Consider the following 14,609-nt stretch of genomic DNA (forward strand, 5'->3'; position numbering starts at 1 on the left):
TGTTCCTGAATAAATTCCTAAAAGGGAGTGGGGCTTGTTCCCCGCTAAGTGTGTCTCCTGTGTAAAGTTCTCAAAACCCTACTTTCTCCCTCTCTCTATCTTCTCTATCTGTTGGATACATGGTGAAATCTATCATAGCACACCTTGCTGGGTCTACAAAATCAGGTGATCAAACATCAATTGTACATAAGTAATTTCCACTACTTTTTGGACCTTTTTGTAAGAAAATCACATCACTTCTCTTAAGCTGAAAGAACCCTTCTAAGGAAATAATGTCAACACATGTTGGTGGGAGATAACAATTGTAGAGGAAAAAAAAATCACATTAACACACCATCCCTCTACTATATTTTGTTTTTCGAGCCAGGGTCAACTAGGCACAGATGTGCCCATTAAACTCGAAAGGGCAAACGCTTTTGTCACTAGTTTCGACAAATAGAGATCCACCAGTAAACTAAAAAAGACTTAAATAATTAAGGTTCATCAAGACACTGTTGCAGACCCTTAAATCCATTTTTTAAATCCAAAAACACTGTTAAGGATGTAAGAGATACTTTTCTTGTGTCACAAATGTAGAGACCCGTGAATGCCATAAAACCTTTAAATAGTATGACTCTTAACTAACTAGTAGAGCACCAGCATACAAAGTGTCAAAAAGACACAAGCACAAGAGGAGCCTGAAAATGCTGTTTCATTAGTTCCCATAATCACCTTGACCTCCAAATACCAATTAAAAGTGAGAGTAAAGGTATCATAAAAAGAAACACAGCCTTGTTAAAAAATAAGGCCAGTTCCAACAGACTCTTTTACTGAGGGCAAGGGCAACATAGGTCCTAAAAACCTTAACCATACACAAAAAGCTAGAAAAAAATGACATTAGGGGAGTCTTAGCCAAGCAAACGAACTAGATATGATCCATATGACCACACTGAAGTGCAGTGAATGTGATTTAAATTTGTGTCTCTTGTTTAGGAGTGTGCAGCGTCTAACATTGTGCCACACACACGAATGAGGAAAGAGTGGCACAAATTCAACAAGAAGATAATGAAGAGGGAGATAAGAGAAGACCAGAAATATGTGAAGCTTTACAAGGCCCTAAAGCCAAAAGAAAACACTTGATCATTGTTGAACCTTGAACACTCTGCCTCATGATTACAAGTCACTGGTCACCAGGGGCTGTGGTGCCACTTTACTATCATCGACACTAAGCTTCCCTGAATCCAGCTCTTTTCCTGAGGTTTGTTGTGCCACTTTTGAATCCCGATCAGGTAGCTCAACAAAGTAGTAAAAGAGCAAATTATTGACTACTGTGAGCAGCAGTAGCCCTGCGCCCAAGAAAAATAAAAATCCGTCCGAAAGCTTTGGCAAACTCCCCTTCGAGGATTCTTCCATCCGGTTGTCCTGCGCTTCTGCATCAGACAAGAGACTTCACAGCATTGTTTGGTTTGCCTTGGAGGATTACAACCTTTAGTAGTGTCCATGTAATCCACAAAAAAAAACTCATCCCACTTAATATGTGGTTTGAACAGTCGAAACCACCTTACACCCAAAATCACGTATGCACCAACTCATTTGACTATGAACATGCATGTAAACTTTACCTGTGGTAATAACAGCATCACAATTTGTGCAACAAACTTGACTTAGACCCATTCCATCACTAATCCTGCCTGTCAACTGGTATCAAATCTAAGCGAGATTATTGAGTATGCCACTCAGAAATGACGTCTTCGGTACTGCCACATTCAAACAAGACTACAACTCGATGTCCACCTAGGTGCCACAACATTTCATAAGTTGTGCTTCCTTGGCTTGAGTCACCTCATTTTGACCATCATGCTTTTGGAGGTTCCCTCCTGCAGAGTTCTTAGCACTTGGGGGTTTCCCTCTTGCTGAGCTTCAAGCTCTCTGGGGATTCCCTCCTGCAGATCTGGTCGTGCCCTACCCACGATGGCACTAACCACTTGGTCAGACGGTGGAGACTCAACTCGATCAGCCTCAGCAATCATTGCCTAAGTTGAGGCTAGCGGCGTCTTGGGGCAAGTCTTGGTGGTATGCCCCATAGTGTGGCACCAAAAACGACAACCCTTATGCTACCATTGGGCCTTCTTAGTTGCATTCAAGTCTCCACCCGTTGTGCCCTCTTGGGCTTTCTGGTCCAAGATGAGCTTAAATATGTTTGTGACCGGCTTAGAGCCCAAGGCTCCGAAAAGCCTACTCTCGGGTTGCCCCCGTCGAGGACTGACCCTTTGTACTCGCACTCTGTGCCTTGAGTGGTTGACTAGTCTTGGGCTTCCCATTTGTCATGTGCACGCCTTTGCCATGTCTAATCTCCAGCATGAACACCATGAAATCCCTGATTAGGACATCAGTTCGACAGCAATTAGACAGCATCAGTACCATCATCATCAGCATCAGCATCAGCATCAGAATCAGCACCATCATCATCATCATCACCATCAGTAGCATCATCATCATGGAGGGTTTGTGTCAGGGTTTTATTTGTATTATGGTACAAAAAGGTGACCTATAAGTTTGTACATCTCAAGGCCCTTGGTCTATCCCAATAGGGTGACCTTTGGCCTTCTACATGCTTCACACCCTATTGGGGTAGACCAAGGGCCTTGAAGATGTACAAACTTTTAAGTCACCTTTTTGTAACATAATACAAATAAAACCCTGACACAACCCTCCATGATGATAATGCTACTGATGGTGGTGTTGAAGATGATGATGATGGTGCTGATTCTGATGCTGATGATGATGGTGCTAGTGCTGATGGTACTGATGCTGCCTAACTACTGTCTAACTGATGTCCTAATCAGGGATTGATGATGTTCGTGCTGGAGATTAGCCATGGCACGGGTGTGCACATGACACCATTATGGTACTTCATCTCCGCCTCATCAACGGTCTTGGGCCTAAACATAAGTACATCCCATTGGATTTGTGTGTCAAGTCCAAACAAGAACTACCATTTCTTGTTCGCTTCAGTTTTTCCCGACTGTAAGGCAAGGTGAGTGACCTTGTTGGCAAACTGGAGGACAAGCTGCAAACTCTTAAGCAAGACGAAACCACCTTACACCCAAAATCACGTATGCACCAACTCATTTGACTATGAACATGCATGTAAACTTTACCTGTGGTAATAACAGCATCACAATTTGTGCAACAAACTTGACTTAGACCCATTCCATCACTAATCCTGCCTGTCAACTGGTATCAAATCTAAGCGAGATTATTGAGTATGCCACTCAGAAATGACGTCTTCGGTACTGCCACATTCAAACAAGACTACAACTCGATGTCCACCTAGGTGCCACAACATTTCATAAGTTGTGCTTCCTTGGCTTGAGTCACCTCATTTTGACCATCATGCTTTTGGAGGTTCCCTCCTGCAGAGTTCTTAGCACTTGGGGGTTTCCCTCTTGCTGAGCTTCAAGCTCTCTGGGGATTCCCTCCTGCAGATCTGGTCGTGCCCTACCCACGATGGCACTAACCACTTGGTCAGACGGTGGAGACTCAACTCGATCAGCCTCAGCAATCATTGCCTAAGTTGAGGCTAGCGGCGTCTTGGGGCAAGTCTTGGTGGTATGCCCCATAGTGTGGCACCAAAAACGACAACCCTTATGCTACCATTGGGCCTTCTTAGTTGCATTCAAGTCTCCACCCGTTGTGCCCTCTTGGGCTTTCTGGTCCAAGATGAGCTTAAATATGTTTGTGACCGGCTTAGAGCCCAAGGCTCCGAAAAGCCTACTCTCGGGTTGCCCCCGTCGAGGACTGACCCTTTGTACTCGCACTCTGTGCCTTGAGTGGTTGACTAGTCTTGGGCTTCCCATTTGTCATGTGCACGCCTTTGCCATGTCTAATCTCCAGCATGAACACCATGAAATCCCTGATTAGGACATCAGTTCGACAGCAATTAGACAGCATCAGTACCATCATCATCAGCATCAGCATCAGCATCAGAATCAGCACCATCATCATCATCATCACCATCAGTAGCATCATCATCATGGAGGGTTTGTGTCAGGGTTTTATTTGTATTATGGTACAAAAAGGTGACCTATAAGTTTGTACATCTCAAGGCCCTTGGTCTATCCCAATAGGGTGACCTTTGGCCTTCTACATGCTTCACACCCTATTGGGGTAGACCAAGGGCCTTGAAGATGTACAAACTTTTAAGTCACCTTTTTGTAACATAATACAAATAAAACCCTGACACAACCCTCCATGATGATAATGCTACTGATGGTGGTGTTGAAGATGATGATGATGGTGCTGATTCTGATGCTGATGATGATGGTGCTAGTGCTGATGGTACTGATGCTGCCTAACTACTGTCTAACTGATGTCCTAATCAGGGATTGATGATGTTCGTGCTGGAGATTAGCCATGGCACGGGTGTGCACATGACACCATTATGGTACTTCATCTCCGCCTCATCAACGGTCTTGGGCCTAAACATAAGTACATCCCATTGGATTTGTGTGTCAAGTCCAAACAAGAACTACCATTTCTTGTTCGCTTCAGTTTTTCCCGACTGTAAGGCAAGGTGAGTGACCTTGTTGGCAAACTGGAGGACAAGCTGCAAACTCTTAAGCAAGACGAAACCACCTTACACCCAAAATCACGTATGCACCAACTCATTTGACTATGAACATGCATGTAAACTTTACCTGTGGTAATAACAGCATCACAATTTGTGCAACAAACTTGACTTAGACCCATTCCATCACTAATCCTGCCTGTCAACTGGTATCAAATCTAAGCGAGATTATTGAGTATGCCACTCAGAAATGACGTCTTCGGTACTGCCACATTCAAACAAGACTACAACTCGATGTCCACCTAGGTGCCACAACATTTCATAAGTTGTGCTTCCTTGGCTTGAGTCACCTCATTTTGACCATCATGCTTTTGGAGGTTCCCTCCTGCAGAGTTCTTAGCACTTGGGGGTTTCCCTCTTGCTGAGCTTCAAGCTCTCTGGGGATTCCCTCCTGCAGATCTGGTCGTGCCCTACCCACGATGGCACTAACCACTTGGTCAGACGGTGGAGACTCAACTCGATCAGCCTCAGCAATCATTGCCTAAGTTGAGGCTAGCGGCGTCTTGGGGCAAGTCTTGGTGGTATGCCCCATAGTGTGGCACCAAAAACGACAACCCTTATGCTACCATTGGGCCTTCTTAGTTGCATTCAAGTCTCCACCCGTTGTGCCCTCTTGGGCTTTCTGGTCCAAGATGAGCTTAAATATGTTTGTGACCGGCTTAGAGCCCAAGGCTCCGAAAAGCCTACTCTCGGGTTGCCCCCGTCGAGGACTGACCCTTTGTACTCGCACTCTGTGCCTTGAGTGGTTGACTAGTCTTGGGCTTCCCATTTGTCATGTGCACGCCTTTGCCATGTCTAATCTCCAGCATGAACACCATGAAATCCCTGATTAGGACATCAGTTCGACAGCAATTAGACAGCATCAGTACCATCATCATCAGCATCAGCATCAGCATCAGAATCAGCACCATCATCATCATCATCACCATCAGTAGCATCATCATCATGGAGGGTTTGTGTCAGGGTTTTATTTGTATTATGGTACAAAAAGGTGACCTATAAGTTTGTACATCTCAAGGCCCTTGGTCTATCCCAATAGGGTGACCTTTGGCCTTCTACATGCTTCACACCCTATTGGGGTAGACCAAGGGCCTTGAAGATGTACAAACTTTTAAGTCACCTTTTTGTAACATAATACAAATAAAACCCTGACACAACCCTCCATGATGATAATGCTACTGATGGTGGTGTTGAAGATGATGATGATGGTGCTGATTCTGATGCTGATGATGATGGTGCTAGTGCTGATGGTACTGATGCTGCCTAACTACTGTCTAACTGATGTCCTAATCAGGGATTGATGATGTTCGTGCTGGAGATTAGCCATGGCACGGGTGTGCACATGACACCATTATGGTACTTCATCTCCGCCTCATCAACGGTCTTGGGCCTAAACATAAGTACATCCCATTGGATTTGTGTGTCAAGTCCAAACAAGAACTACCATTTCTTGTTCGCTTCAGTTTTTCCCGACTGTAAGGCAAGGTGAGTGACCTTGTTGGCAAACTGGAGGACAAGCTGCAAACTCTTAAGCAAGACGAAACCACCTTACACCCAAAATCACGTATGCACCAACTCATTTGACTATGAACATGCATGTAAACTTTACCTGTGGTAATAACAGCATCACAATTTGTGCAACAAACTTGACTTAGACCCATTCCATCACTAATCCTGCCTGTCAACTGGTATCAAATCTAAGCGAGATTATTGAGTATGCCACTCAGAAATGACGTCTTCGGTACTGCCACATTCAAACAAGACTACAACTCGATGTCCACCTAGGTGCCACAACATTTCATAAGTTGTGCTTCCTTGGCTTGAGTCACCTCATTTTGACCATCATGCTTTTGGAGGTTCCCTCCTGCAGAGTTCTTAGCACTTGGGGGTTTCCCTCTTGCTGAGCTTCAAGCTCTCTGGGGATTCCCTCCTGCAGATCTGGTCGTGCCCTACCCACGATGGCACTAACCACTTGGTCAGACGGTGGAGACTCAACTCGATCAGCCTCAGCAATCATTGCCTAAGTTGAGGCTAGCGGCGTCTTGGGGCAAGTCTTGGTGGTATGCCCCATAGTGTGGCACCAAAAACGACAACCCTTATGCTACCATTGGGCCTTCTTAGTTGCATTCAAGTCTCCACCCGTTGTGCCCTCTTGGGCTTTCTGGTCCAAGATGAGCTTAAATATGTTTGTGACCGGCTTAGAGCCCAAGGCTCCGAAAAGCCTACTCTCGGGTTGCCCCCGTCGAGGACTGACCCTTTGTACTCGCACTCTGTGCCTTGAGTGGTTGACTAGTCTTGGGCTTCCCATTTGTCATGTGCACGCCTTTGCCATGTCTAATCTCCAGCATGAACACCATGAAATCCCTGATTAGGACATCAGTTCGACAGCAATTAGACAGCATCAGTACCATCATCATCAGCATCAGCATCAGCATCAGAATCAGCACCATCATCATCATCATCACCATCAGTAGCATCATCATCATGGAGGGTTTGTGTCAGGGTTTTATTTGTATTATGGTACAAAAAGGTGACCTATAAGTTTGTACATCTCAAGGCCCTTGGTCTATCCCAATAGGGTGACCTTTGGCCTTCTACATGCTTCACACCCTATTGGGGTAGACCAAGGGCCTTGAAGATGTACAAACTTTTAAGTCACCTTTTTGTAACATAATACAAATAAAACCCTGACACAACCCTCCATGATGATAATGCTACTGATGGTGGTGTTGAAGATGATGATGATGGTGCTGATTCTGATGCTGATGATGATGGTGCTAGTGCTGATGGTACTGATGCTGCCTAACTACTGTCTAACTGATGTCCTAATCAGGGATTGATGATGTTCGTGCTGGAGATTAGCCATGGCACGGGTGTGCACATGACACCATTATGGTACTTCATCTCCGCCTCATCAACGGTCTTGGGCCTAAACATAAGTACATCCCATTGGATTTGTGTGTCAAGTCCAAACAAGAACTACCATTTCTTGTTCGCTTCAGTTTTTCCCGACTGTAAGGCAAGGTGAGTGACCTTGTTGGCAAACTGGAGGACAAGCTGCAAACTCTTAAGCAAGACGAAACCACCTTACACCCAAAATCACGTATGCACCAACTCATTTGACTATGAACATGCATGTAAACTTTACCTGTGGTAATAACAGCATCACAATTTGTGCAACAAACTTGACTTAGACCCATTCCATCACTAATCCTGCCTGTCAACTGGTATCAAATCTAAGCGAGATTATTGAGTATGCCACTCAGAAATGACGTCTTCGGTACTGCCACATTCAAACAAGACTACAACTCGATGTCCACCTAGGTGCCACAACATTTCATAAGTTGTGCTTCCTTGGCTTGAGTCACCTCATTTTGACCATCATGCTTTTGGAGGTTCCCTCCTGCAGAGTTCTTAGCACTTGGGGGTTTCCCTCTTGCTGAGCTTCAAGCTCTCTGGGGATTCCCTCCTGCAGATCTGGTCGTGCCCTACCCACGATGGCACTAACCACTTGGTCAGACGGTGGAGACTCAACTCGATCAGCCTCAGCAATCATTGCCTAAGTTGAGGCTAGCGGCGTCTTGGGGCAAGTCTTGGTGGTATGCCCCATAGTGTGGCACCAAAAACGACAACCCTTATGCTACCATTGGGCCTTCTTAGTTGCATTCAAGTCTCCACCCGTTGTGCCCTCTTGGGCTTTCTGGTCCAAGATGAGCTTAAATATGTTTGTGACCGGCTTAGAGCCCAAGGCTCCGAAAAGCCTACTCTCGGGTTGCCCCCGTCGAGGACTGACCCTTTGTACTCGCACTCTGTGCCTTGAGTGGTTGACTAGTCTTGGGCTTCCCATTTGTCATGTGCACGCCTTTGCCATGTCTAATCTCCAGCATGAACACCATGAAATCCCTGATTAGGACATCAGTTCGACAGCAATTAGACAGCATCAGTACCATCATCATCAGCATCAGCATCAGCATCAGAATCAGCACCATCATCATCATCATCACCATCAGTAGCATCATCATCATGGAGGGTTTGTGTCAGGGTTTTATTTGTATTATGGTACAAAAAGGTGACCTATAAGTTTGTACATCTCAAGGCCCTTGGTCTATCCCAATAGGGTGACCTTTGGCCTTCTACATGCTTCACACCCTATTGGGGTAGACCAAGGGCCTTGAAGATGTACAAACTTTTAAGTCACCTTTTTGTAACATAATACAAATAAAACCCTGACACAACCCTCCATGATGATAATGCTACTGATGGTGGTGTTGAAGATGATGATGATGGTGCTGATTCTGATGCTGATGATGATGGTGCTAGTGCTGATGGTACTGATGCTGCCTAACTACTGTCTAACTGATGTCCTAATCAGGGATTGATGATGTTCGTGCTGGAGATTAGCCATGGCACGGGTGTGCACATGACACCATTATGGTACTTCATCTCCGCCTCATCAACGGTCTTGGGCCTAAACATAAGTACATCCCATTGGATTTGTGTGTCAAGTCCAAACAAGAACTACCATTTCTTGTTCGCTTCAGTTTTTCCCGACTGTAAGGCAAGGTGAGTGACCTTGTTGGCAAACTGGAGGACAAGCTGCAAACTCTAAAGCAAGACCCTGACTCATCTTCCAGTCTGTCAAGATAGTGTGGCACAAGAAACCATCGTTTCAAGACTATGACAAAGCAGTCCCAATCATAGTCTGCAACACCTAACCTAATGTGGGCCTTGGACCAATCCTACCACCAAACAATGGCATTGCTTGTGAGGTGACAGTTCACCAACACAACTTTCGCCTTATCCACCCTACAAAAACATAAAAAAAATAAGCCTTACAGTCATGTAACCAAGAATGCAAAGCAAAAGGATTGACTTTACCATCATACTTACTAAAAGTGACCCTTATTCCATAAACTCGAAGAAGCCAACGTGGTCTTGTGGTTGAGGGCCAGGAGAAACCGCTCGTGCTCTGTCTGACATTGTGCCTCTTTCACAGCTTGTAGCTCTCTGAAGATCGCCGTTCACCTTTTGTTGCCTTTCCTCCCTCCATCTGGTGCATGGCTAGCATGTGAGCTTGCTGAAGTTTCTCTTGATCCTAAGCAAAGCATTGCTCAGAGAAAGAGAGGAGGATGGAGGGGGACAAGAAAATTGGGGTGCAGGTGGCTGTCATGTGAAGCCACCGCACGGTCTCGGGCCACCATGGCAATGTCTACCATGGCTTGGATCATCTGTAAAAGCTGGTGGGGCATCATGATCATCCAGTCAGTACCGCACTAGCAAACCATCCACATGGAAGACAAGTATGGGTTGCTCTTACAGGTGTTCCCTAAATCCCATAAGAAGACATTCAAATATCATGAATATTGCCTACATACACGTGTGCCCCTCTTACCTTGGGCACCTATGCCTGACGTCTGCATCCGTACACCCAACACATTCAAGAGGGTTACATTGGTGTGCGGGATGTGCACAACAGACTCTGACACACTTGCAGTAGCACATTGGCTGACACATCCCTGAACAAGGGCTCACAAGAGGCTAGGTGTCCAACATCCAAGTGCGGGAAGCACATGTCAGTTAGCTACCATTTGGAAAAAGTATCTACAGTTTCAATCAACCTAATCTTCATTTGCAATTGCTCACCTTATTGTTAGGGTTTACACTCATAGTTGAAAACAATCTTTTGTACTTTGGAGCATTTGCTCGCATATTAATATAGAGACTAGTAGTAGATTATTGGAATGCTTGTGTTTGTGCATGAAGTTTTCTGCTCACATCATTTCTCTATTATACACTCGCATCCAACCGATAGCCTTAAACATGTTCACGCAGTCAACCACCTTCCTTTGTAAGATCTGCAAAATCCTGACTCTCCTACGCTAACCCTATACATTATGTCCCCAGTTGTTTTGCTAGTTGCATCTCAGGACTAGCACATGTGACTATCAATTTCAACATTTCTAAAATCTCACAAGTACAATATAAGGTGTCAAAAGGAGAGCCTTCAAGGAACCAATGAGGTATACATAAGATGTAGTCTTTGAAGAAGAGCCTTTAGCGGTTAAGTACACACAAGAGGGCCTATCACAACATTCAATTTCACAGCCAGAAGACAAAAATAAAATTGTAGATGTTTCATCGAACACAATCTAAACACTATTATCTAGCCAATAGCCTTACAGAGTCAATCAGTCAAATGCTTTCCTTTGTGAGGGATCACAAAGGTCTACTAAACATGTCCCAGGTTGTCTTGGTATGGACATGAGTATCGATGCATGTGACTATCGGATTCAACGTTTTTAAAGTCTCAAAAAAACAACATAGGGTGTCAAAAGGAGGGCCCTCAACATAACCAGTGCGGTGTGTGTAAAATTAGCCTTTGAAGAAAAGCTTTACAGTTTCACATCAAGAAAGTAAAAATCATCAGCTGAGGACAAGCACGGTTACACAAGTTTTTGTCCAGATATGTAGATGCTTTGTTCAATGCTTTGGAGTGTCCAAGGGAGGACCCACTTGAAATATTTTCCTCCACCCATGCCATCGTAGATGAGAATTGATTTCTTGAGAAGACTTGCCTCAGTTCCCAAGGTAGAGGGGCCTAGAAGCTTCCATTGCCGATGTTCAATGCTCTTCAAAGGAGCAAGACCAGATGATGGTTTAGCGAAAATTGTGAAGCTCCTACAAGAGGAGTTTCCTACACCATTAGTGTTACATGCAAAAGCTCTGGGAGTCTTCTTTCAGCCCTAAACACATCACTGATGCAAAACACATGCAGAAGAGAGAGAAGAGAGAGAGAGAGAGAGCTGAGTATTCAGTATATTCTATAATACAAAAAGGTACATACAATCTTGCAGCCATAGGCTGCCTTCATGAAAAGGTGTGACCGTGTGTGACCTAATCCAATACCTAGTCGAATGATCCAGCCCAATGCTCGACTGAATGCTTCAAAACGATGAGCTCAATTGCCTTTTATAGGCTTTGGAATAACCAATTGGAATGACTGACTACTGGTCGGCCAAGTCTTGGACAAAATCCACGTGTTGTGCTCCAGCTGACAGGTCATTCTGCCTCTCTCATGCGTTGCCCGACAGCACCCCTTGTCCACCACCAATCATTCCTTTGCCAAAAAGCAGCAACACATGCTCAAAAATCTGGTCCTTTCTGGTTTCTTTATCTATTGCCCCTTCAAGATTAGCCTTGGGGATTAGCTAGTGCATGTCTTGCACATGACATCTCCCTCTGCTAAACTTGATGATGAGATTCCAATTTGTATTCTTGGATGACTGTTATCATCCCATTATCTATTCATGGAGTCTCCCTGTCATCCATCCCTCACTTGCAACCTTTTCACTGAAAACCCTGCCTGATCTCCAAATCCACTCTAACTCTGATGAAGATCTATGCATTTGTTGCATCCAATCCCCTTTCCGTTCCTGCCATGTTCCTAAACACTGTCTCTAGACGTCTTTCTTGAGTATTGCGTCTGGCACTCTCACTCCACCCCTTGGAAGATCATCCTCCCCTGGAACTGGAACCGTTGCCTGAAAGCCTTTCCTGGTGTGCCCCAAGTAGCACCTGACTCACAAGACTACCATTCCCTTGGGTTTTGTGGAACACCACCAACCAACCTCTTGGGAATTCTTCCATGTCTTGCGTTCCTTGCCTTGGGCCTCATACCTATGCACTTTCTTGTACCTTGGACTTGCGCACCTTCATTTGGGATTGAATCAGTGTTTAACCTTGCTGAGCATGATGCTCTGATACCAATGTTACATGCGGAAGCTTTGGGAGTCTTCTTTCAGCCCTAAACACAATTCTAGTGGCTGAAACCAAAACATGTGCACCATGTAACCAGTTGTAACCAGTCATTAATATTACAGGTCTTGGTCTTGTGCATAGTCTCGAATGCTGAATAGAGCAACATTATATGGCAGGTCTACAATGCGTTATGACTATTTAGCATATGACAAAGCACAGCTTCTTCATCCCTATGCAGAAGTCCCCAGCATAGGGTAGATGGCCAGGCTCATGACCCAAGCATGCCGTCCCAGCTAGTTCCCAAACTAGATACCACATATAGTGGGTTACATAGCTGAGAACACATCTGAAATGCGTTGTAAAAACGTCACATGGAACAAAAACCACATAGTGGCCACATCATATTGCATAGCAGGTCTTGAGAAACCAGAGAAAACCATAAAGGAACCACTACAAAGTGGCACCCCAGAAAGCAAACAAGCAGACTTAATGGAATGCGAAAGAGAAGAGTACCGGAAATTGGGCGAGGGGAAGGGGTGGTCTTCTGGCTGAGCTCAGAGAGCTGGATGTCAAGCTCCTTCAAGGCCAACTTTGCTTTCTCTTCGGGTGGCAGCGACTCCCCTGGGGCATCCCCACCATTGGACACTCGAAGGGAGAAAGATGGTGGTGACCTAGAACTCCTGCTAAACGAGGAGCGACATGAGCACAGCTGAAACGGCAAATTGAGCCGCGAGGGTGTCAACAAGGCCTTGCCCAACATTGCAGCAGCCATTGGAGATTCTTGGGCTCTTGTAAATGCGGATGCATCGTATTCGTATCTACGGCGAGCTTCAGCTAATTAATGTAATAATTGACATAGGCAATTAGATATTGTCCATTGTTTTTTTTTAAATTTGTAAATGCTCTAAGTAGTTATATGCCCATAAGAATTACACCTTGTGCTTTTTTATGCGGCCGTCAACAGCTAGCAGGTTTTTTTTTGGTAGAAACTTTGATTTAAATTAGAAGAAAAGAAAAGTTACAGCTACAGCAGAGATAAAGGCTCTGCGAGGGGCACAACTGCTTACATAGTCCTGCATAGGAACATCTGAGGGCTTTCTAACAAAATAACAAGATTCTTGTACTATGAGGAAAGGATTCCATCAATCATTGACAGTCGATCTCTTGAGTAGATCTTCATGAGCCTAGACTTCCAAGTCTGCCATCTTCCAAGCTTGACTTCTTGGAAAGTCTTTTGAAAATCTTCCACTGCATCCTTCATCTCCCCCATAACCTGCACAACAACTTTAGAAATGTGAGCTTTTAAAGCCCAGATATGGTTCCTCCCTCCATTAGAGAAGACATAATCATTTCTTTCTTTCCAGATTTCATGGAGGAACAGACATCTGATCATATGCCACAATGGGGGATCAAGGTGCATACATTCACCCAAAAGAACCTCTTTAGGAGAAAATGGGTTGGGGTGAATACTCTTAAAACAGGTATACAGAAGGTTTAGAAACTTAGCATTGTACCTGCAATGAAAAAACATGTGAGGAATGTCTTCAATGTCAACATTACACCGGGGGGAACAAACCATTACCTTTACCAATCTTGGCAGCACGAGCACCTGTCCAGATCCCCTGATGAGCCAGAGAAAGCAAGAATGCTTAACAGAAGGGGAGAAGGCCCAAATAGACTTAAACTTGTAGCTCCATTGGCTAGTACTCCACTTAAGGTTCCACTTATCATTGAGCAAGAGGATAAGTTTAGAGTTATCTCTGCACAGGTTCGGGACAGGCAGGAGAGGGCTACTGTTGTTCCAACAGACCAATTGGGTAATAGGCTGAGGAGGGGTAGGGATCAACAAAGGGAAGATGGAAGATATAAGTGTTAACCTTTCCATTAAAAGATTAAGACAAGTAGGAGAGACAGTAGCAATGCTAAGGATGTCATACTGGTCAGCCCAGTGATTAGATACCCAGAGGTCCTTCCAACTACAAAAGCCAAGTTTGTACAACTTGTGACCTCTGCGTAGCTGAGAATCAGAGATAGGCTGCACAAATTTACTGAACCATATAGAATCATAGGGCAGGTAGAGGAGCTCTTTCTTGTCCTTTAAGCTCACCAAACTCTTATACTTAAACCAAGCATTCCAATACTGGTTAGCAAGAGTAGTACCCTTAGCCTTAAATGGAGTATTGGACATAAATATCTCATTGGGGGAAAATTTGTCCCAGGCCTTAGGATGCCCACAGTTTCT

At 44.7% G+C, this 14,609-nt stretch overlaps 1 protein-coding gene across 2 annotated transcripts; it reads right to left on the bottom strand.

The window, feature by feature from the left end:
• Positions 1-892: 892 nt before the first annotated feature.
• On the bottom strand, positions 893-13,206 carry LOC147633891 (uncharacterized). Of its 2 annotated transcripts, XR_015266945.1 has the most exons (3): positions 12,881-13,206; positions 1,078-1,409; positions 893-983 (listed from the first exon to the last, which is right to left on the bottom strand). XR_015266945.1 is itself a non-coding variant. In XM_086804958.1 (2 exons), the coding sequence occupies exons 1-2, from the start codon at positions 13,137-13,139 to the stop codon at positions 1,153-1,155; spliced, it is 516 nt and encodes a 171-aa protein (XP_086661084.1). In that variant the 5' UTR covers positions 13,140-13,206; the 3' UTR covers positions 893-1,152. The 2 variants fall into 2 exon arrangements, 1 of the variants encoding a protein (XP_086661084.1); XM_086804958.1 differs by having other exon boundaries at positions 893-1,409.
• Positions 13,207-14,609: the final 1,403 nt, after the last annotated feature.

The sequence above is a fragment of the Cibotium barometz genome, chromosome 11 (genome assembly GCF_041138505.1).
Source record: "Cibotium barometz isolate CiBa-2024 chromosome 11, ASM4113850v1, whole genome shotgun sequence".
Lineage (NCBI taxonomy): Eukaryota > Viridiplantae > Streptophyta > Polypodiopsida > Cyatheales > Cibotiaceae > Cibotium > Cibotium barometz.

Bases quoted from the DNA above. Each gene is read 5' to 3' on its own strand.
- LOC147633891 (XM_086804958.1), bottom strand. From the start codon at position 13,139: ATGGCTGCTGCAATGTTGGGCAAGGCCTTGTTGACACCCTCGCGGCTC. The intron at 1,410-12,880 runs GTACTCTTCTCT...TGTCTGATGCAG, and splicing joins TTCCCCTCGCCCAATTTCCG to AAGCGCAGGACAACCGGATG.